The following is a 24,076-nucleotide window of genomic DNA, read 5'->3' as shown; positions in this document are numbered from 1 at the left end:
TGTCCGCTCGAGGAAGCTTCCAACTGTAACCAGTGCCTGTAATCTAGTTCAGGTTATTAATCAACCTATCAGGCTGTTTACAAACACTACAGGAACAAGATCATCCACAAGTGTTGATCACATTTTTCCTAATGCTGTAGAACTTTGTTCTAAAGTTACATCTGTACCCATTGGATGCAGTGACCACAGTACAGTGGCTATATACAGGAAAGACAAAGTTCCAAAACTGAACAAGAAGAATCAACTTTATTATGAAGCCAAGTTAAATGTTATGAAGAATGATGGCGAAAGAACTTTAAATGAAATTGGTAGAAAGACAAATTCAACTCTATCTTTCATCGAATCAGGTGGCTTATTCATCACAAAACCATTTGATGTTGCCAATTAATTTAATGATTAGTTCATTGGCAAAGTGGTTCATTTTAGGCTGGAAATGCCAACAACGAGCAGTGAGCCATTGTACTCATGTATAAAACAAATACTGAAAGAAAAGCATTGCAAGTTAGAATTTTGTCAAGTTAGTGTGGGAGAGGTGGAAAAATTATTGTTATCGATCAATAATGATTAACCTCCTGGCATTCACAACTTAGATGGAAAGCTACTGAGGATGGTAGGAGAGGCTATAGAGTCAGCTCTCTGTCATATCTTTAATCTGAGCCTAGCGAAAAGTCTTTGTCCTCAGGCCTAGAAGACTTTCCTCAAGCCTGGAGGGAAGCCAAGGTCATTCTGCTACCCAAGGTAAAGGTAAAACAGCCTTTATATGTTCTAACATCTGATCTATCAGCTGCCAGCTCTTAGCAAACTGTTGGAAAAATGTGGTCCAATTTCAAGGTTACATCTCTGTATTTATTTAATGTTTTATTTAACCTTTATTTAACTAGGTAAGTCAGTTAAGAATAAATTCTTATTTACAATGACGGCCTACCACGGCCAAACTCTAACCCGGACGACGCTGGGTCAATTGGGTGCCGTCCTATGGGACTCCCAAACACGGCCGGTTGTGATACAGCCTGGAATCAAACCAGGGTCTGTAGTGACACCTCTAGCACTGAGATGCAGTGCCTTAGACCGCCGCGCTACTCAGGAGCTGTAAACAAATTAACAACAGACTTTCAGCATGCTTATAGAGAAAGACACTGAACATGTACTGCACTGACACAAATGACTGATGATTGGTTGAAAGAAGTTGATAATAAAAAGACTGTGGGAACTGTACTGTTAGATTTCAGAGCAGCCTTTGATATTATTGACCATAACCTGTTGTTAAAAAAACGTATGCGTTATGGCTTTTCAACCTCTGCCATATTGTGAACTCAGAGCCATCTATCTAATAGAACTCAGTTTTTTTATGGAAGCTTCTCTAAAGTCAAACATGTAAAGTGTGGTGTACCGCAGGGCAGCTCTCTAGGCCCTCTACTCTTTTCTATTGTTACCAACAACCTGTCACTGGTTTTAAACAAAGCATGTGTGTCCATGTATGCTGATGATTCAAGCAAATACGTATCAGCAACCACAGCTAATGAAGTCACTGAAACCCTTAACAAAGAGTTGCAGTCTGTTTTGGAATGGGTGGCCAGTAATAAACTGGTCCTGAACATCTCTAAAACTAAGAGCATTGTATTTGGTACAAATCATCCCCTAAATTGTAGACCTCAGCTGAATCTGGTAATGAATTGTGTGGCTGAACAAGTTGAGGAGACTAAATGACTTGGTGTTACCTGAGATTGTAAAACTGTCATGGTCAAAACATATACCGTAGATTCAATGGTTGTATAGATGGGGAGAGGTCTGTCTGTAATAAAGAGATGTTCAGCTTTTTTGACACCACACTCCACAAAGCAAGTCCTGCAGGCTGTAGTTTTATCTCATCTTGATTATTGTGCAGTCGTGTGGTCCAGTGCTGCAAGGAAAGACCTAGTTAAACTGCAGCTGGTCCAGAACAGAGCGGCACATCTCGCTCTTCATTGTAATCAGAGGGCTGATATTAACACTATGCATGCCGGTCTCTCTTGGCTCAGAGGAGAGACTGACTGCATCACTTCTTCTTATTTATAAGAAATATTAATGTGTTTAAAATTCCAAATTGTTTGCATAGTCAACTAACACACAGCACTGACACACATACTTGCACCACCAGACATGCCAACAGGGGTCTTTTCACAGTCCCCTGATCCGGAACAATTTCAAAGGAAACGGAGAGTATTATATGTTATAGACGTATTTCAACAGTATATATCTGTGTTATATACGTGTTTCAAAAGTGTGAATATGTGTTAACTTGTTTCAACAGTTTGCTATGTTGTCTTAGGTCTCTCTTTATGTAGTATTGTCTCTCTTGTCGTGATGTGTGTTTTGTCCTATATTTCTATGTTACTTATTTTTATTTTTATTTTTTTTAATCTCAGCCCCCATCCACGCAGGAGGTCTTTTGCCTTTTGGAAGGTCGTCATTTTAAATAAGAATTTGTTCTTAACTGACTTGCCTGGTTAAATAAAAAATATATGTGTTATAGACATGTTTCAACAGTGTCAGTAGCCGTCAGTGCTAGTAGGCGTTATACACTCTCTGAGTGTTAGTAGGTGTTATACACTCTCTGAGTGTTAGTAGGTGTTATACACTCTCTGAGTGTTAGTAGGCGTTATACACTCTCTGAGTGTTAGTAGGCGTTATACACTCTCTGAGTGCTAGTAGGCGTTATACACTCTCTGAGTGTTAGTAGGCGGTATACACTCTCTGAGTGCTAGTAGGCCTTATATACTCTCTCATGCTGCATGTTTCTCTTTTCTTGGAAACAGTGCAGCCTAAAGAACATGAAACATTTATCTTGTCTTGGAAACACTACTTCTCTACTCTTGACAAGAGAGGCTTATCAGGATCTCAGAGAGAGGAGAGATCTCTATTCCGCTCTCACTTGCTCTCCCTCCACATCTCTCTCCATTCTCTCTCTCTCTCTCTCCATTCTCTCTCTCTCTCTCTCCATTCTCTCTCTCTCTCTCTCTCTCCCTTCTCTCTCTCTCTCTCCATTCTCTATCTCTCTATCTCTCTCCCTTCTCTCTCTCTCTCCCTTCTCTCTCTCTCTCCCTTCTCTCTCTCTCTCTCTCTCCCTTCTTCTCTCTCTCTCTCTCTCTCTCTCCCATCTCTCTCTCTCTCTCCCTTCTTCTCTCTCTCTCCCTTCTTCTCTCTCTCTCTCTCTATCCCTTCTCTCTCTCTCTCCCTTCTCTCTCTCTCTCTCTCCCTTCTTCTCTCTCTCTCTCTCTCCCTTCTTCTCTCTCTCTCTCCCTTCTTCTCTCTCTCTGTCTACTCCCCACTGTTCTCCTCTGGTCTCTGTAGTGCCTTCTCTAAGGCTCCTCACAGTGCTACACCCTCTCTTACTCTCCCCCCGCCACCTCCCTCTCTCTCTCTTTCTCACCCTATGATGTTAATACACTTCTCTTACCAACGACTAGGGAAATATGGAATGTTTTTACCAGTATTGAAAACCTTCCAATAGTCCGCGTAAAATAAAAGCCTTATTGTTTTGCAAATTAAAATGTCCTTAGTTTTCCATCTCTCGGTAATGAATATTTTATAAAGGGTAGAGTGGTGCTCTCTCTGGATCTTTTTAACTTTCCAGATCATGTAGTACATTGGAGAACAAAAGTAAAATCCTTTCAAACTATTTAAAGTGGACGGACAAAAAAATTGGATGAACAAATTTTGTAAAAGCATAGAGTGTGTTTAAAAGAACAGAGCTTAAAGTGTTTTAAAAAGCACCACTTCTCTACCTGTCCATTTTGTTCATTGGTTGATTGTGTTTACTTTTCTTTTCTTCCCACAACCTGTCTTTAACCCTCCGTTCTGTTTATCTGTCTCTCCGTGATGACATCAGTCTGTTCTGTTTATCTGTCTCTCTGTGATGACATCAGTCTGTTCTGTTTATCTGTCTCTCCGTGATGACATCAGTCTGTTCTGTTTATCTGTCTCTCCGTGATGACATCAGTCTGTTCTGTTTATCTGTCTCTCTGTGATGACATCAGTCTGTTCTGTTTATCTGTCTCTCCGTGATGACATCAGTCTGTTCTGTTTATCTGTCTCTCCGTGATGACATCAGTCTGTTCTGTTTATCTGTCTCTCTGTGATGACATCAGTCTGTTCTGTTTATCTGTCTCTCTGTGATGACATCAGTCTGTTCTGTTTATCTGTCTCTCCGTGATGACATCAGTCTGTTCTGTTTATCTGTCTCTCCGTGATGACATCAGTCTGTTCTGTTTATCTGTCTCTCTGTGATGACATCAGTCTGTTCTGTTTATCTGTCTCTCCGTGATGACATCAGTCTGTTCTGTTTATCTGTCTCTCTGTGATGACATCAGTCTGTTCTGTTTATCTGTCTCTCCGTGATGACATCAGTCTGTTCTGTTTATCTGTCTCTCCGTGATGACATCAGTCTGTTCTGTTTATCTGTCTCTCTGTGATGACATCAGTCTGTTCTGTTTATCTGTCTCTCTGTGATGACATCAGTCTGTTCTGTTTATCTGTCTCTCTGTGATGACATCAGTCTGTTCTGTTTATCTGTCTCTCCGTGATGACATCAGTCTGTTCTGTTTATCTGTCTCTCTGTCATGACATCAGTCTGTTCTGTTTATCTGTCTCTCTGTGATGACATCAGTCTGTTCTGTTTATCTGTCTCTCTGTGATGACATCAGTCTGTTCTGTTTATCTGTCTCTCTGTGATGACATCAGTCTGTTCTGTTTATCTGTCTCTCTGTGATGACATCAGTCTGTTCTGTTTATCTGTCTCTCCGTGATGACATCAGTCTGTTCTGTTTATCTGTCTCTCTGTCATGACATCAGTCTGTTCTGTTTATCTGTCTCTCTGTGATGACATCAGAGTGCCGTGCGGCCAGACATCCCTTGTCGTTTCACACACAGTGATTCACCACTCAGGTCCAAACCCTCAGAAACACACTGGAATCACAAAGACAACATTTGAAAGGGTGGATTGAAAGGGAATAGACAGGGAGTATTTGAGGTGCTAAAACGCCCTCTAGCGATCACACAAGCTCAGATCTACTGAAACGACCTCCGATCAGACCTGCTGAAATTACCTGTGATCAGACCTGCTGAAACGACCTGCGACCAGACCTGCTGAAATGACCTGAGATCAGACCTGCTGAAATGACCTGAGATCAGACCTGCTGAAATGACCTGTGATCAGACCTGCTGAAATGACCTGAGATCAGACCTGCTGAAATGACCTGTGATCAGACCTGCTGAAATGACCCGAGATCAGACCTGCTGAAATGAGCTGCGATCAGACCTGCTGAAATGACCTGCGATCAGACCTGCTGAAATGACCTGCGATCAGTGAAGTGTCGAGTTAGAGAAGTGGCGACAAGCTGAATACGCTGGGCCTCTCTATATGTAAACCAGAGTACTACTAGAAAATAAGGATTTTCACTTTGTTATCACTATTCTGATACAGCTCTTCTTCCAACAGGGTAGTATCCCAGAAACCACCTGGTAGTAACATGACTATATACAGGAAGTACCAGGTAGTAAGGGAACTACTACTTCAAGGTCTCAGAGCAAGTGACGTCACCGATTGAAATGCTATTTAGCGCGCACCACCGCTAGCTAGCTAGCTATTTCACATCCGTTACATATACAATAAGTACCAGGTAGTAACATAACTATATACAGGAAGTACCAGGTAGTAACATGACTATATACAGGAAGTACCAGGTAGTAACATAACTATATACAGGAAGTACCAGGTAGTAACATGACTATATACAGGAAGTACCAGGTAGTAACATGACTATATACAGGAAGTACCAGGTAGTAACATAACTATATACAGGAAGTACGAGGTAATAACATGACTATATACAGGAAGTACGAGGTAATAACATGGCTATATACAGGGAGTACGAGGTAATAACATGGCTATATACAGGGAGTACCAGTACTGAGTCAATGTGCAGGGGTACGAGGTAATTGAGGTAGTTATGTACATATAGGTAGGGGTAAAGGATAGATAATAGACAGTAAGGTAAATGAGGTAGCTATGTACATATAGGTAGGGGTAAAGGATAGATAATAGACAGTATGGTAATAACATGGCTATGTACATATAGGTAGGGGTAAAGGATAGAAAATAGACAGTAATGTAATTGAGGTAGCTATGTACATATAGGTAGGGGTAAAGGATAGATAATAGACAGTAAGGTAATTGAGGTAGCTATGTACATATAGGTAGGGGTAAAAGGACTCGGCAACAGAGTTGTGGTGAGTGTGAAAGGGTGTGTGTGTGTTTCAAGCTTTAAGTTTTAATGTCACTTGCACAAGTATGCCGAGACAGCCAACAGGGAGGATGTGAGGGCCCTGCGAATGTGGTGCTAGGAAAATAACCTCTCACTCAAAACAGAGGAGCTGATCCTGACATTCAGGAAACAGCAGAGGGAGCACACCACCATACCAGCCCAACCACCACCTGGTCATACCAGCCCAACCACCACCTGGTCATACCAGCCACTGCCAGGCTGAGCTAGGGGCAGGGCCATATGAGCTAGGGGCCAGGGCCATATGAGCTAGGGGCCAGGGCCATATGAGCTAGGGGCCAGGGCCATATGAGCCAGGGGCCAGGGCCATATGAGCCAGGGGCCAGGGCCATATGAGCCAGGGGCCAGGGCCATATGAGCCAGGGGCCAGATTCCCAGATCAGATCATCAAGCTGTTCATCTTTAATCTGATATTACTAAACACAATGTCTTTAATCAGATATTACTAGACACAATGTCTTTAATCAGATATTACTAGACACAATGTCTTTAATCAGATATTACTAGACACAATGTCTTTAATCAGATATTACTAAACACATCTCATCGTTTTGCCTGATGGGACAGCCAAAACTCTGCCAGCCAGTTATGTTATTACAAGACGTTGATACCCTGTTCTAAGCTCCCCAGCTCTCTGTAACGTAGCTCTGCTGGCCGAAACAAGCCCCACAGCTCTCTGTAACGTAGCTCTGCTGGCCGAACCAAGCCCCACAGCTCTCTGTAACGTAGCTCTGCTGGCCGAACCAAGCCCCATAGCTCTCTGTAACGTAGCTCTGCTGGCCGAACCAAGCCCCATAGCTCCCTGTAACGTAGCTCTGCTGGCCGAAACAAGCCCCACAGCTTCCTGTAACGTAGCTCTGCTGGCCGAACCAAGCCCCACAGCTCTCTGTAACGTAGCTCTGCTGGCCGAACCAAGCCCCATAGCTCTCTGTAACGTAGCTCTGCTGGCCGAAACAAGCCCCACAGCTCTCTGTAACGTAGCTCTGCTGGCCGAACCAAGCCCCATAGCTCTCTGTAACGTAGCTCTGCTGGCCGAACCAAGCCCCATAGCTCCCTGTAACGTAGCTCTGCTGGCCGAAACAAGCCCCACAGCTCTCTGTAACGTAGCTCTGCTGGCCGAACCAAACCCCATAGCTCTCTGTAACGTAGCTCTGCTGGCCGAACCAAGCCCCACAGCTCTCTGTAACGTAGCTCTGCTGGCCGAACCAAGCCCCATAACTCCCTGTAACGTAGCTCTGCTGGCCGAAACAAGCCCCACAGCTCCCTGTAACGTAGCTCTGCTGGCCTAACTAAAGCCCACAGCTCTCTGTAACGTAGCTCTGCTGGCCGAACCAAGCCCCACAGCTCTCTGTAACGTAGCTCTGCTGGCCGAACCAAGCCCCATAGCTCTCTGTAACGTAGCTCTGCTGGCCGAACCAAGCCCCATAGCTCCCTGTAACGTAGCTCTGCTGGCCGAAACAAGCCCCACAGCTTCCTGTAACGTAGCTCTGCTGGCCGAACCAAGCCCCACAGCTCTCTGTAACGTAGCTCTGCTGGCCGAACCAAGCCCCATAGCTCTCTGTAACGTAGCTCTGCTGGCCGAACCAAGCCCCATAGCTCCCTGTAACGTAGCTCTGCTGGCCGAAACAAGCCCCACAGCTTCCTGTAACGTAGCTCTGCTGGCCGAACCAAGCCCCACAGCTCTCTGTAACGTAGCTCTGCTGGCCGAACCAAGCCCCATAGCTCTCTGTAACGTAGCTCTGCTGGCCGAAACAAGCCCCACAGCTCTCTGTAACGTAGCTCTGCTGGCCGAACCAAGCCCCATAGCTCTCTGTAACGTAGCTCTGCTGGCCGAACCAAGCCCCATAGCTCCCTGTAACGTAGCTCTGCTGGCCGAAACAAGCCCCACAGCTCTCTGTAACGTAGCTCTGCTGGCCGAACCAAACCCCATAGCTCTCTGTAACGTAGCTCTGCTGGCCGAACCAAGCCCCACAGCTCTCTGTAACGTAGCTCTGCTGGCCGAACCAAGCCCCATAACTCCCTGTAACGTAGCTCTGCTGGCCGAAACAAGCCCCACAGCTCCCTGTAACGTAGCTCTGCTGGCCTAACTAAAGCCCACAGCTCTCTGTAACGTAGCTCTGCTGGCCGAACCAAGCCCCACAGCTCTCTGTAACGTAGCTCTGCTGGCCGAACCAAGCCCCATAGCTCTCTGTAACGTAGCTCTGCTGGCCGAACCAAGCCCCATAGCTCCCTGTAACGTAGCTCTGCTGGCCGAAACAAGCCCCACAGCTTCCTGTAACGTAGCTCTGCTGGCCGAACCAAGCCCCACAGCTCTCTGTAACGTAGCTCTGCTGGCCGAACCAAGCCCCATAGCTCTCTGTAACGTAGCTCTGCTGGCCGAAACAAGCCCCACAGCTCTCTGTAACGTAGCTCTGCTGGCCGAACCAAGCCCCATAGCTCTCTGTAACGTAGCTCTGCTGGCCGAACCAAGCCCCATAGCTCCCTGTAACGTAGCTCTGCTGGCCGAAACAAGCCCCACAGCTCTCTGTAACGTAGCTCTGCTGGCCGAACCAAACCCCATAGCTCTCTGTAACGTAGCTCTGCTGGCCGAACCAAGCCCCACAGCTCTCTGTAACGTAGCTCTGCTGGCCGAACCAAGCCCCACAGCTCCCTGTAACGTAGCTCTGCTGGCCTAACTAAAGCCCACAGCTCTCTGTAACGTAGCTCTGCTGGCCGAACCAAGTCCCACAGCTCTCTGTAACGTAGCTCTGCTGGCCGAACCAAGTCCCACAGCTCTCTGTAACGTAGCTCTGCTGGCCGAACCAAGCCCCACAGCTCTCTGTAACGTAGCTCTGCTGGCCGAACCAAGCCCCACAGCTCTCTGTAACGTAGCTCTGCTGGCCGAACCAAGCCCCACAGCTCTCTGTAACGTAGCTCTGCTGGCCGAACCAAGTCCCACAGCTCTCTGTAACGTAGCTCTGCTGGCAGAACCAAGTCCCACAGCTCTCTGTAACATAGCTCTGCTGGCCGAAACAAGCCCCACAGCTCTCTGTAACGTAGCTCTGCTGGCCGAAACAAGCCCCACAGCACAATACATCAGGTCAGGGCCGGGTAGAACATGTTTTTTATTCAATAGCTAGGATATGGGCACGGCTCCGATATCATTTTCAAGAATGACTAAATTGATCACAAACATTTTGAAGCTGAGCCACTTGCTTCTGCTCTGCTGGTAAGATCATAACATGGTGTTAGAAGGGCTTCAACCCCGTCAAATACAGTGCCTTGCGAAAGTATTCGGCCCCCTTGAACTTTGCGACCTTTTGCCACATTTCAGGCTTCAAACATAAAGATATAAAACTGTATTTTTTTGTGAAGAATCAACAACAAGTGGGACACAATCATGAAGTGGAACGACATTTATTGGATATTTCAAACTTTTTTAACAAATCAAAAACTGAAAAATTGGGCGTGCAAAATTATTCAGCCCCCTTAGGTTAATACTTTGTAGCGCCACCTTTTGCTGCGATTACAGCTGTAAGTCGCTTGGGGTATGTCTCTATCAGTTTTGCACATCGAGAGACTGAAATTTTTTCCATTCCTCCTTGCAAAACAGCTCGAGTTCAGTGAGGTTGGATGGAGAGCATTTGTGAACAGCAGTTTTCAGTTCTTTCCACAGATTCTCGATTGGATTCAGGTCTGGACTTTGACTTGGCCATTCTAACACCTGGATATGTTTATTATTGAACCATTCCATTGTAGATTTTGCTTTATGTTTTGGATCATTGTCTTGTCTTGCTCTTTTAACGGACCTCTGAGACTATCACAGTGCAGGTGCATTTATACGGAGACTTGATTACACACAGGTGGATTGTATTTATCATCATTAGTCATTTAGGTCAACATTGGATCATTCAGAGATCCTCACTGAACTTCTGGAGAGAGTTTGCTGCACTAAAAGTAAAGGGGCTGAATAATTTTGCACGCCCAATTTTTCAGTGTTTGATTTGTTAAAAAAGTTTGAAATATCCAATAAATGTCGTTCCACTTCATGATTGTGTCCCACTTGTTGTTGATTCTTCACAAAAAAATACAGTTTTATATCTTTATGTTTGAAGCCTGAAATGTGGCAAAAGGTCGCAAAGTTCAAGGGGGCCGAACACTTTCGCAAGGCACTGTATAAGATCAAAACATTGTCTGAGTCGACAAGAGAGATTATTTCACAAAAAAATAAGAACGTTCCGTGAGTTTTGTCGGATTTACTTAAAGTAGCTAGCTAACAGCTCTACTCTAATGTCTCGTCATTGAGCAGCTCAAAGCAGAGCCGTTGCTATGGATACTCATACATGCCGAGCGGTAGCGCAGCCAGGAGCAGCTACGACTGAGACGAGTAGCTAGCGGATTTACTAATGAAGAAAGTTATTTCCGATTTTAGAGTCGGGCCTTAAATTTAGAAGAAGCAATTGGGTCTGGGCGCGGCTCGGGCTTAAATGTAATGCCCATGCAAGGCTCTGGTGTACGTGCGTGCATATGTGTGTGTGACTGATCTCGTGGCTTGCTGTTAACACATGCTCACATCTCGAGGATATAACAGACCTGCACGATACTTCAGAATGCTTCAGTTAAATCTCCATGAAAGAGTGTGACTGTGAATGTTATGATATGGAATGCTTTCTGTAATGACACTCTGCAGTCTCAAAAGGGATTTGAGTGGTTTGATTTCCTTACAGACGAGACCCTCGTTAGGGACACACACATAACAGGACACACACATAACAGGACGCTCCCTCGTTAGGACACACACAACAGGACACAGACATAACAGGACACTCCCTCGTTAGGACACACACAACAGGACACAGACATAACAGGACACTCCCTCATTAGGACACACACATAACAGGACACTCCCTCGTTAGGACACACACATAACAGGACACTCCCTCGTTAGGACACAGACATAACAGGACACTCCCTCGTTAGGTCACAGACATAACAGGACACTCTCAATATTATGTCCCACTATAGAGATTCACGGAGATTGGTTTTGATCTCACCGACTAGACATACAACCCAAATGAGGCCTCAAACCTCTGCACAACACAGAGACAAGAGACAGGGAAAGAAACAAACCATCACTGCCTACCTGTGACCTGCACACCGATGCGGAAGTATACGTCCTGGTTGCTTAGGTAACGCTCCACCAGGATGTAGTACCAGTGTTCCCAGGCAGGAAGGGGTGTGTCAAGCTCACAGGGTGACCACTCCCTGCAGTCCAGAGCTGATGAGTTGTGGACTGGAGGAGCCCTGGCTCGGATCTTTAAGACAACAGAACAGCTGTCTCCAGTACTGTCTCTGTCTCGCGTCTGTCCCCTGGATGGTTGGTCTCTGGGGTGTGTGCTGCAGTTAGCCAGTTGGACTTTTACACTGGACACGTAACTGGGGATGAACACTCTGCAAATGATAATAAAAACACATTGGCATTATATCTGAAATTGCGGTACAGTATTTACATGAAAAGTTAATTAGCCCTGAAGAGTGAGACTGTTTGAGAGGGTTGGGCCTCATTCTGCCCCATGGTGAGAAGCATACATGTTGTTTAAAGTACAGTAGACCGTTATAGACACTACTGTAGGTGAAAGCTGTGTGCTGGAAAACATAGGTAGAGCATGGATCAAGTTACTTTCTTTTTCTGCTCCAGACCAGTCTAAAATTATCACTTAAAACATAGTTATTTTTGTGTTTAACAGACTAAATAAATTCATAATATGCATCAACACAGGCTGATCTAGAAAGGAGTTAATAAAGACACATGCAGTAATGTTCTGCATCATCATCATCATCATCATCACTATCATCATCATCATCACTATCATCACTATCATCACTATCATCACTATCATCATCATCATCATCATCATCATCATCATCATCACTATCATCATCATCATCATCACTATCATCATCACTATCGTCATCATCATCATCATCACTATCATCATCACTATCATCATCATCACTATCATCATCATCATCATCATCATCATCATCACTATCATCATCATCATCATCACTATCATCATCATCATCACTATCGTCATCATCATCATCATCACTATCATCATCATCATCATCATCATCACCATCATCATCATCATCACTATCATCATCATCATCATCACTATCATCATCATCATCACTATCGTCATCATCACTATCATCATCATCATCACTATCATCATCATCATCACTATCATCATCATCATCACTATCATCACTATCATCACTATCATCATCATCATCATCATCATCATCATCATCATCATCATCACTATCATCATCATCACTATCATCATCATCATCATCACTATCATCATCATCATCACTATCATCATCATCATCACTATCATCATCATCATCATCATCATCACTATCATCATCATCATCATCATCATCATCATCACTATCATCATTATCATCATCATCATCATCATCATCATCATCATCATCACTATCATCATCACCACTATCATCACTATCATCATCATCATCACTATCATCATCATCATCACCACTATCATCATCATCACTATCATCATCATCATCATCATCATCATCATCATCATCACTATGATCATTATTATCATCACTATCATCATTATTATCATCACTATCATTATTTATCATCATTATTTATCATAATTATCATTATTTATCATCATTATCATTATTTATTATCATTAATTATCATCATCATCATTATTTATCATCATCATCATTATTTATCATCATTATCATTATTTATCATTATCATCATTATTTATCATCATTATCATTATTTATCATCATCATCATCATCATTATGTATCATAATTATCATTATGTATCATCATTATCATTATTTATCATTATTATCATTATTTATCATCATCATCATCATCATTATCATTATTTATCATAATTATCATTATGTATCATCATTATCATTATTTATTATCATTGTCATTATTTATCATCATCATCATTATTTATCATCATCATTATTTATCATTATTATCATTATTTATCATCATTATCATTATTTATCATTATTATCATTATTTATCATTATTATCATTATTTATCATTATTATCATTATTTATCATCATCATTATTTATCATCATCATTATTTATGATCATCATTATTATTATCATTATCAGCATTATTATAGCCCCATTGTACTGATTGATCGTTAGGGGACAGAAAAGGCATCCTTTCTTCTAGAAAATATTGACATTATTCAAAATATACCAAATTAGGATGAATTATCTGTACAACATTGTGGAAATGTGAAGATTAACTCTATGCTTTGATTACTGAGAAAGTAAATGTTTTTGTTTTCATCCAAAGGACTATCAGTTAGCTGTTTTCTATTTGTCCTTTCAGTCCAATTAGTTTAGCCTTATGTTGCACATCAAACGAACCAACGAAAGTTTAAACCAGATGGGATGATGTATCGCTGCAGAGCTTAAACAACAGAAGAAATGGCAACATTAATTGTTTTCTATATAGTATTAAAGGCATTCAGATAAACAGGTTATTATGAATGTAGATTTTTCCATTTGAAAATTAAAAATAATAAATAATAAGTAATTAATGTTTCCTTCATTAGCTAGCTTCCACTCCATTGGGCTCGTTTCACACCTGATTAATTCAAACAAATCATTCTCGTTCCTAGTTCATTGACATTCAGTAGTCCTACCAAGTGAATGTTTTCTAAGCTTTAGAAGAGAACAGATTTAGAATGAATAACACTATGCAAACTCTCTGTATGTTGTTGAATTGACCCAGCATACACAGTTAGTCCCAGCATTAAAAAAAGAGAGAGAGAGGCAGAGACAGAGACAGAGAGAGAGAGAGAGAGAAAATGGAGAGAGACAAAGAGAGAGAAAGAGAGAGACAGAGGGAGAGAGAGAGACGGGGAGAGAGAGAGAATGAGAGACAGGGAGAGAGAGTGGGAGAGAGAGAGAGATAATGAGAGAGATAATGAGAGACAGAGAGCGAGAGAGAGAGAGAATGAGAAACAGGGAGAGAGAGACAAAGAGAGAGAAAGAGAGAGACAGGGAGGGAGAGGGAGAGAGAGAGACAGGGGAGAGAGACAGGGAGGGAGAGGGAGAGAGAGACAGGGGAGAGAGAGATAATGAGAGAGATAATGAGAGAGAGGGGGAGAGAGAGAGAGAGAGAGAGAGAGAGAGAGAGAGAGAATGAGAGACAGAGAGAGAGAGAGAGAGAGAATGAGAGAATGAGAAACAGGGAGAGAGAGACAGAGAGAGACAGAGAGAGATAGTTATCCCTTTAGTACTTTAACTATTTGCACATCGTTATAACACTACAGTATACAGTATACAGTGTTCCCAGGCAGACATAATATGACATTTGAAATGTCTCTATTCCTTCGGGAACTTTTGTGAGTGTAATGTTTACCGTTCATTTTTATTGTTTATTTCACTTTATTTTATTATCTATTTCACTAGCTTTGGCAATGTAAACATATGTTTCCCATGCCAATAAAGCCCTGAAATTGAATTGAATTGAGAAGGAGAGAGACAACACCTGCCCAAGCCCCATCCTGCGATCTAAGAGGTAGCATCAGATGCTCAAATCACACCTACTGTGATGGTCCGAGCCCAAACCAAACAAAACAACACTAGACACAAAGCTTTTACTATCTCATCCTGGAATATACAAGGTCTGAGGTCATGTGCCTTTGGCCTAAAGAGCAGGAACCCAGACTTCCTCCTTGAAATCGGAAATGAACCAAGAAGGGCCAATAGCAGCACCTAGATATTCTGCACAGATTCTGTCAGACCTGGGCTCTGACAGTAAATCTCAGTAAGACAAAAATAATGGTGTTCCAAAAAAGATTCAGTTGCCAGGACCACAAATACAAATTCCATCTAGACACCGTTGCCCATGAGCACACAAAAAACAATATATACATCGGCCTAAACATCAGCACCACAGGTAACTTCCACAAAGCTGTGAACGATCTGAGAGACAAGGCAAGAATGGCCTTTTATGAGATCAAAGGAACATGAAATTCAACATCCCAATTATAATCATAAATTTCAACATACCAATTAGAATCTGTCTAAAAATACTTGAATCAGTTATTGAACCCATTACCCTTTATGGTTGTGAGGTCTGTGGTCCGCTCACCAACCAAGATTTCACAAAATGGGACAAACACCAAATTGAGACTCTGCATGCAGAATTCTGCAAAAATGTCCTCCGTGTACAACGTAGAACACCAAATAATGCATGCAGAGCAGAATTAGGCCGATACCCACTAATTATCAAAATCCTGAAAAGAGCCGTTAAATTCTACAACCACCTAAAAGGAAGCGATTCCCAAACCTTCCATAACAAAGCCATCACCTACAGAGAGATTAACCTGGAGAAGAGTCCCCTAAGCAAGCTGGTTCTGGGGCTCTGTTCACAAACACAAACAAACCTCCAGGAAAGCAACACAATTAGACCCAACCAAATCATGAGAAAACAAAAAGATAATCACTTGACACATTGGAAAGAATTAACAAAAAAAACTAACTAGAATGCTATTTGGCCCTACACAGAGAGTACAGCAGAATACCTGACCACTGTGACTGACCCAAAATTAAGGAAAGCTTTGACTATGTACAGACTCAGTGAGCATAGCCTTGCTATTGAGAAAGGCCGCCGTAGGCAGACACGGCTCTCAAGAGAAGACAGGCTATGTGCACACTGCCCACAAAATGAGGTGGAAACTGAGCTGCACTTCCTGCCAAATGTATGACCATATTAGAGACACATATTTCCCTCAGATTACAAAGACCCACAAAGAATTTAAATTGGGTGAAATACCACAGTGTGCCATCACTGCAGCAAAATGTGTGACCTGTTGGCACTAGAAAAGGTCAACCAGTGAAGAACAAACACCAATGTAAATACAACCCATATTTATGTTTATTTATTTTCCCTTTTGTACTCTAACTATTTGCACATAATATGACATTTGAAATGTCTTTATTCTTTTGGAACTTTTGTGAGTGTAATGTTTACTGTTAATTTGTATTGTTTATTTCACTTTTGTTTATTATCTATTTCACTTGCTTTGGCAATGTTAACATATTTAATTGAATTGAAATTTATTTGAATTTAAATTTAATTGAATTGAATAGACAGACAGACAGACAGACAGACAGACAGGCAGACAGACAGACAGACAGACAGACAGACAGACAGACAGACAGACAGACAGACAGACAGACAGACAGACAGACAGACACAGACAGACAGACAGACAGACAGACAGACAGACAGACAGACAGACAGACAGACAGACAGACAGACAGACAGACAGACAGATAGTGATGTCACAATAGGGATCGGGTAGAGTAGACGTACTTGTAGAGCACAGATCTGTTGTGGGCAGGAACCATCTGTTCTATGAAGTAACCAGGATAGAGAACAGAGATCCCTATCAGTCTCTGAACGATGAGCTGGGGCTGGAAGAGATACTGACACTCCTCATACAGACCCTAGAGGAGAGGAGAAGGAGAGGAGAGGAGAGGAGAGGAGAGGAGATGAGAGGAGAGGCAAGCATAGGGGGGAGTGGAGGAGAGGGAAGGAGAGAGGGGGAGGGGAGGAGAGGGAAGGAGAGAGGTGAGAGGTGAGTAGAGGAGATGAGGGGAGGAGGAGTGGGAGGAGAGGAGAGGAGTGGCGCGGATTGGTGGAGGAGGGGGAAGACAATAGGGGGGAGGAGGGGGAGGACAAGAGGGGTGAGGAGAGGAAAAAATATTTTTGTTAGCAAACCCTTTTCAGAAAGATAGCTGATTGCAGCTGTTACTGTACTATAAGAGGCAGAGAGGGCAGAGACGTAGAGAGGGTAGAGAGGGTAGAGAGGGTAAAGAGGGTAGAAAGGGTAGAGAGGTAGAGAGGGTAGAGAGGTAGAGAGGGAGAGAGAGGTAGAGAGGGAGAGAGGGTGGAGAGGGTGGAGAGGGTAGAGAGGGTAGAGAAGTAGAGAGGGTAGAGAGGTTAGAGATGGTAGAGAGGTAGAGAGGGTAGAGAGGGTAGAGAGGTAGAGAGGGTAGAGAGGGTAGAGAGGTAGAGAGGGTAGAGAGGGTAGAGATAGTAGAGAGGGTAGAGAGGTAGAGAGGGTAGAGAGGTAGAGAGGGTAGAGAGGTAGAGGGGTAGAGAGAGTATGAGGTTAGAGAGGTAGAGAGGTAGAGAGGGTAGAGGGTAAAGAGTTAGAGAGGGTAGAGAGGTAGAGAGGTAGAGAGGGGAGAGAGGTAGAGAAGTAGAGGTAGAGAGGGTAGAGAGGGTAGAGAGGTAGAGAGGCTAAAGAGGTAGAGAGGGTAGAGAGGTAGAGAGGGTAGAGAGGTAGAGGGGTAGAGAGAGTATGAGGTTAGAGAGGTAGAGAGGTAGAGAGGGTAGAGGGTAAAGAGTTAGAGAGGGTAGAGAGGTAGAGAGGGTAGAGAGGTAGAGAGGGTAGAGAGGTAGAGAGGGTAGAGAGATAAGATGGTAGAGCGGTAGAGAGGTAGAGAATAAGAGAGGTAGAGAAGGTAGGATGCCACTTTTCCAACGAGTCAGCTCGTCAAATTTCTGCCCTGCTAGAGCTGCCCCCAGTCAACTCTAAGTGCTGTATTATAAAGAGGAAACGTCTAGGAGCAACAACGGCTCAGACACGAAGTGGTAGACCACACAAGCTCACAGAACAGGACCGCCGAGTGCTGAAGTGCGTACTGTAGCATGTCAAAATCGTCTGTCCTCGGTTGCAACACTAACTACTGAGTTCCGAACTGCCCCTGGAAACAACGTCAGCACAAGCTGTTCGTCGGGAGCTTCATGAAACGGGTTTCCATGGCCAGTTTCCAAGCCTAAGATCTCCATGCGTAATGCCAAGCGTGGGCTGGAGTGGTGTAAAGCTCCCCACCATTGGACTCTGGAGCAGTGGAAAAGCATTTTCTGTAGTAATGAATCACGCTACAAATCAAATCAATTTTTATTTGTCACATACACATATTTATCAAATCAAATCCTAGCAGATGTTATTATCGGTGTAGATAAATGCATTAGTATCTAACAATTCACAACAATACACAAATCTAAAAGTAAAATAATGGAATTAATAAATACATAAACTAAGACGAGTGATGTCGATGTGGCATTGACTAATATTCAGTCTATATTAGAATAGAACACAGTTTATACATATGAAATGAGTAAAGCAGTAGGTAAACATTATTAAAGTGGAGAAAGGGGGATACGTAGTCAATTATACAACTGAATGTCTATGTATCAGTTGAGGCTCCTCAGAGGAGGAAGGGGAGGACCATCCTTCTCAGTGAATTTCATAAAAATGTCAATTGTAAAACATTTAAAAAGTTATCCTTTTTAGATAAAACTACACTAAATATAATCACGTCACCAAATAACTGATTAAAACACTGTTTAGCAAATGTCTACAGTAGCCTCAATAGCACTCTGTAGGGTAGCACAATGGTGTAGCCGGAGGACAGCTAGTTTCCATCCTCCACTGGGTACATTGAATTCAATACAAAACCTAGGAGGTTCTCACCTCCTTCCATAGACTTATACAGTAATTATGACAACTTCCAGAGGACGTCCTCCAGCCTATCAGAGCTCTTGCAGCATGAACTGACATGTTGTCCACCCAATCAAAGGATCAGAGAAGGGATCTAGTACTGAAAGCATAAGCTACAGCTGGCTAGCACTGCAGTGCATAAATTGTGGTGAGTAGTTGCCTTAAAGAGAAAGAAAGACAACAATTGAACAGCTTTGAACAAATGAATTTGTTCCAAAATGAAGGAGAAGCAAGAGAGAAATGTATTAATTTATTGCCACCAGGTGTAACTGCTTACTGACTGTACACTGTAACGGTACATGTTTGTAGCAGGTTTACTAACACATTAGTTCTATTAGCTATATTGACTATGACGTTACTTTATCTAATATGGTGACAACGATGTAGGCTGTGTGTAGCGGTTTGGCTTGGAAAGGTTTTTTCTCCTGGTCACGTACAGCTGACGTGTTGTGCATAGAAGTCCACAAGCGAAAGGAAGAGAAGGAATACAACGTGGCTGCTATGAGAGTGAACTGTGTTTCCTCGTGATCAGGGGTGTATTCATTCCGCTGATTCTGTTTAAAAAAACGTTTCTTAAACGGAAGCAAATCGAATGAAACGGCGATAATATACCTGAATTTGTCCTATAGAAACTCTCGTTTGCAACTGTTAGACTAATGATTACACCCTAGATCAGGCAAGAGTGTGCAAGGCGGTATTGACTGTCACTGTCCTCAAATTTGTCTCTATCCCTCAACCACTGACAGACCAGCCAATCAGTCGCATGCTTGACACTCCAGCTGATTGTTGAACTGACAGACCAGCCAATCAGTCACGTGCCTGACGCTCCAGATGATCCATGGAGAATTCCTGATTCTACCTGGATTATGTTGGAGAGGCTTCCATTAAAGAACACACTCTGTGTTCTGTTAGACAGGTAACTCTTTATCCATGTTATAGCAGCGGATGTAAAGCCATAACACATACGTTTTTCCAGCAGCAGACTATGATCGATAATGTCAAAAGCTGCACTGAAGTCTAACAAAACAGCTCCCACAATCTTTTTATCATCGATTTCTCTCAGCCAACCATCTGTCATTTGTGTAAATGCTGTGCTTGTTGGTTGAATGTCCGTTCCTATAAGTGTGCTGAAAGACTATTGTCAATTTATTTACTGGGAAGTAGCATTATATCTGATCAAACACAATGTTTTCCTGTACTGTACTAAAGGTAACAGGCTGATTGATCGACTATTTGAACCAGTAAAAGGGGCTTTAACGCGATTACAGCCTCCAGTCTTCTTGGGTTTGACGCGATTACAGCCTCCAGTCTTCTTGGGTTTGACGCGATTACAGCCTCCAGTCTTCTTGGGTATGACGCGATTACAGCCTCCAGTCTTCTTGGGTATGACGCGATTACAGCCTCCAGTCTTCTTGGGTATGACGCGATTACAGCCTCCAGTCTTCTTGGGTTTGACGCGATTACAGCCTCCAGTCTTCTTGGGTATGACGCGATTACAGCCTCCAGTCTTCTTGGGTATGACGCGATTACAGCCTCCAGTCTTCTTGGGTATGACGCGATTACAGCCTCCAGTCTTCTTGGGTATGACGCGATTACTGCCTCCAGTCTCCTTGGGTATGACGCGATTACAGCCTCCAGTCTTCTTGGGTATGATGCGATTACAGCCTCCAGTCTTCTTGGGTTTGACGCGATTACAGCCTCCAGTCTTCTTGGGTATGACGCGATTACAGCCTCCAGTCTTCTTGGGTTTGACGCGATTACAGCCTCCAGTCTTCTTGGGTATGACGCGATTACAGCCTCCAGTCTTCTTGGGTATGACGCGATTACAGCCTCCAGTCTTCTTGGGTATGACGCGATTACAGCCTCCAGTCTTCTTGGGTATGACGTGATTACTGCCTCCAGTCTCCTTGGGTATGACGCGATTACAGCCTCCAGTCTTCTTGGGTATGATACGATTACAGCCTCCAGGTTTCTTGGGTTTGACGCCTCAAGCTTGAAACACCTGTATTTAGGGAGTTTCTCTCATTCTTCTCTGCAGATCCTCTCAGGCTCTGTCAGGTTGAATGGGGAGAGTTGCTCCTGCGTTGTCTTGGCTGTGTGCTTAGGGCTGTCGTCTTGGCTGTGTTCTAAGGGCTTTTGTCTTGTTGGAAGGTGAACCTTCACCCCCAGTCTGAGGTCCTGTGCGCTCTGGAGCTGGTTTTCATCACGGATCTCAGTACTTTGCTCCGTTCATCTTTCCCTCAATCCTGACTAGTCTCCCAGTCCCTGCCACTGAAAACATCCCCACAGCGATGCTGTCACCACCATGCTTCACCATAGGGATGGTGCCATGTTTCCTCCATCATCTTATCTCTCAGCTCTCTTCCCGTAATCTTACAAGTTAATATAATATTAATTCAACTTTTTATTCATTTTATTCTCTACAAATCCATCTGATAATATGGATAACTTTTTAGATAACTTGGATATTCCATCCATTGATATGGACATGTGCTGGACAACCCTGTGCATCTTGATGAGATAGTTAATGCAAAATGACAAAGCCCCAGGCCCTGACGGCTTCCCAGTCGATTAAAAACTAAATTCTCAGATCAACTCGCCCCATTACTATTAGATATGTTCACTAACTTAAACTCAAGATCTGGCAGAAGGTGGTGGATCCCTACCATCATATCTGATGATCAAACGGGCTTCATTCAATAAAATGAAATTTATTCATAAAGCCCTTTTTTACATCAGCTGATATCTCAAAGTGCTGTACAGAAACCCAGCCTAAAACCCCAAACAGCAAGCAATGCAGGTGTAGAAGCACGGTGGCTAGGAAAAACTCCCTAGAAAGGCAGGAGTCTAGGAAGAAACCTAGAGAGGAACCAGGGGTGGACAGTCCTTTTGTGGCTGTGCCGGGTTGAGATTATAAGAGTACATGGCCAAGATATTCAAACGTTTATAGATGACCAGCATGGTCAAATAATAATAATCACAGTGGTTGTAGAGAGTGCAACAGGTCAGCACCTCAGGAGTAAATGTCAGTTGGCTTTTCATCGCTGAGCATTCAGAGTTAGACAGCAGCTACGGAAGAGAGAGTCGAAAACAGCAGGTCTGGGACAGGTAGCACGTCCGGTGAACAGGTCAGGATTCCATAGCCGCAGGTAGAACAGTTGAAACTGGAGCAGCAGCACGACCAGGTGGACTGGGGACAGCAAGGAGTCATCAGGCCAGGCAGTCCTGGGGCATGGTCCTAGGTCCCAATGCTCAGGTCCTTGGGGAGGGGAGGGAGAGAGAGAAAATTAGAGGGAGCATACTTAAAATCACACAGGACACCGGATGAGAAGTACTCCAGATATAACAGACTGACCCTAGCCCCCCGACACATAAACTACTGCAGCATAAATACTGGAGGCTGAGATAGGAAGGGTCGGAAGACACTGGCCCCGTCCAATGATACCCCCGGACAGGGTCAAACAGGCAGGATACTACCCCACCCACTTTGCCAAAGCACAGCCCCCACACCATTAGAGGGATGTCTTCAAACCACCAACTTCCTACCCTGAGACAAGGCTGAGTATAGCCCACGAAGATCTCCCCCACGGCACAAACCTGTATGCAAAGAGCGACAACTATTTTCCAATGTACGTTATACTCTCTCTTTTTGTTTCTCCAGACCCCGAAATTGTTGTTTCTCTTGATCCGGAGAAGGCTTTCGACCGGGTGGAGTGGGAAAATGTATTTAAGATTGTATGAAGATTTGATTTTGGGTCCAATTTTATCTCATAGATACATCTGCTCTATTCTACTCCAACAGATAGCATGCACACCAACTCTAAACATTCAAAATGCTTCCCCCTCTCCAGAGGAACCTGTCAAGGGTGCACTATATCCCCGCTCCTTTTTGCACTTACGAACAGCTTTCTTTGGCCTTAAAATGATCACCATAATTCACTGGAATCACAAAGTGTCACTACTGACCTACTATTACATATCACCATGTAACCTCTGTCGATAGCATATAACACATTTGGATCATTCTCAGGTTACAGATTGAACATTCAGAAAAGTTAATGTTTTGCGATTAACCCCGCTGCCAAGCTAATTCCCCATGGCCTTTCCGTTTGTCGCCCTCTGGTTTTTACTATTTAGGTGTGAATATAACACATTCTCTAGCAACTCTCCATAAAACTATCTTTCCAAGATTAGTCACACGAGTTAAAGTAGATTTACAATGCTGGGATAGTCTGCCTCCCTCCTTAGCTGGCAGAATCCAATCTGTTAAAATTAACATTTCTATACCTTTTTCAATGTCTTCCGATCTTTCTTCTGAAATCATTTTTTACCAGATAGGCTCATCAGGTATTTTATCACCTAGGATAGGTAGAAAGAAGGGGATAAGATGGAGGATTGGCACTTCCAAATGTACTGCTTTACTATTGGCCAATATTCAAAAGAATATGATCTGGTGTAAGTACCAACTGGACCAACTTCATTAGAACTCCTGCCAATCATCCTCCCGTTCTGCCCTTGTGTCAAAGTATACTAGATATCACAGAAGGTTGGTGGCACCTTAATTAGGGAGAACAGGCTGTGATAATGATTGAGGCGGAATCAGTGGATTAGTTTCAAATACATTACCAGTCAACAGTTTGGACACACCTACTCATTCAAGGGTTTGTCTTTATTTTTTACTATTTTCTACATTGTAGAATAATAGTGAAGATGTCAAAACTATGAAATAACACATATGGAATCATGTAGTAACCAAAAAAGTGTTAAACAAATGAAAATATATGTTATATTTTAGATTCTTCAAAGTAGCCACACTTTTCATTGATGATAGCTTTGCACACTCTTGGCATTCTCTCAACCAGCTTCACCTGGAATGCTTTTCCAACAGTCTTGAAGGAGTTCTCACAAATGCTGAGCACTTGTTGGCTGCTTTCCCTTCACTCTGTGGTCCAATGAGCCTCGAAATTGAGCTCAAGTGCATCCTGCACTTCCATTGATCATCCTTGAGATGTTTCTAGAACTTGACTGGAGTCCTCCTGTTGTCCCACAGTTGACAGTGCATGTCAGAGCAAAAGCCATGAGTTCGAAGGAATTGTCCGTAGAGCTCCGAGACAGGATTGTGTCGAGGCACAGATCTGGGGAAGGGTACCAA

The 24,076-nt window shown here is 43.3% G+C and overlaps 1 protein-coding gene across 1 annotated transcript in view; it reads right to left on the bottom strand.

The window, feature by feature from the left end:
- The window catches only part of tmem8b (transmembrane protein 8B), a 251,306-nt gene that overhangs the window by 109,619 nt on the left and 117,611 nt on the right, over nucleotides 1-24,076 (bottom strand). The window contains exons 4-5 of the mRNA XM_036936604.2: nucleotides 16,725-16,858; nucleotides 11,443-11,750 (exon numbers count right to left, since the gene is read on the bottom strand). Of these exons, the coding sequence (XP_036792499.2) occupies nucleotides 11,443-11,750; nucleotides 16,725-16,858 (442 nt within the window). The remainder of the gene's footprint in view (nucleotides 1-11,442; nucleotides 11,751-16,724; nucleotides 16,859-24,076) is intronic.

Source organism: Oncorhynchus mykiss, chromosome 11, assembly GCF_057628025.1.
Source record: "Oncorhynchus mykiss isolate SJ-2025 chromosome 11, ASM5762802v1, whole genome shotgun sequence".
Taxonomy (NCBI): domain Eukaryota; kingdom Metazoa; phylum Chordata; class Actinopteri; order Salmoniformes; family Salmonidae; genus Oncorhynchus; species Oncorhynchus mykiss.
This window is presented reverse-complemented; position numbering and strand designations above follow the sequence as displayed.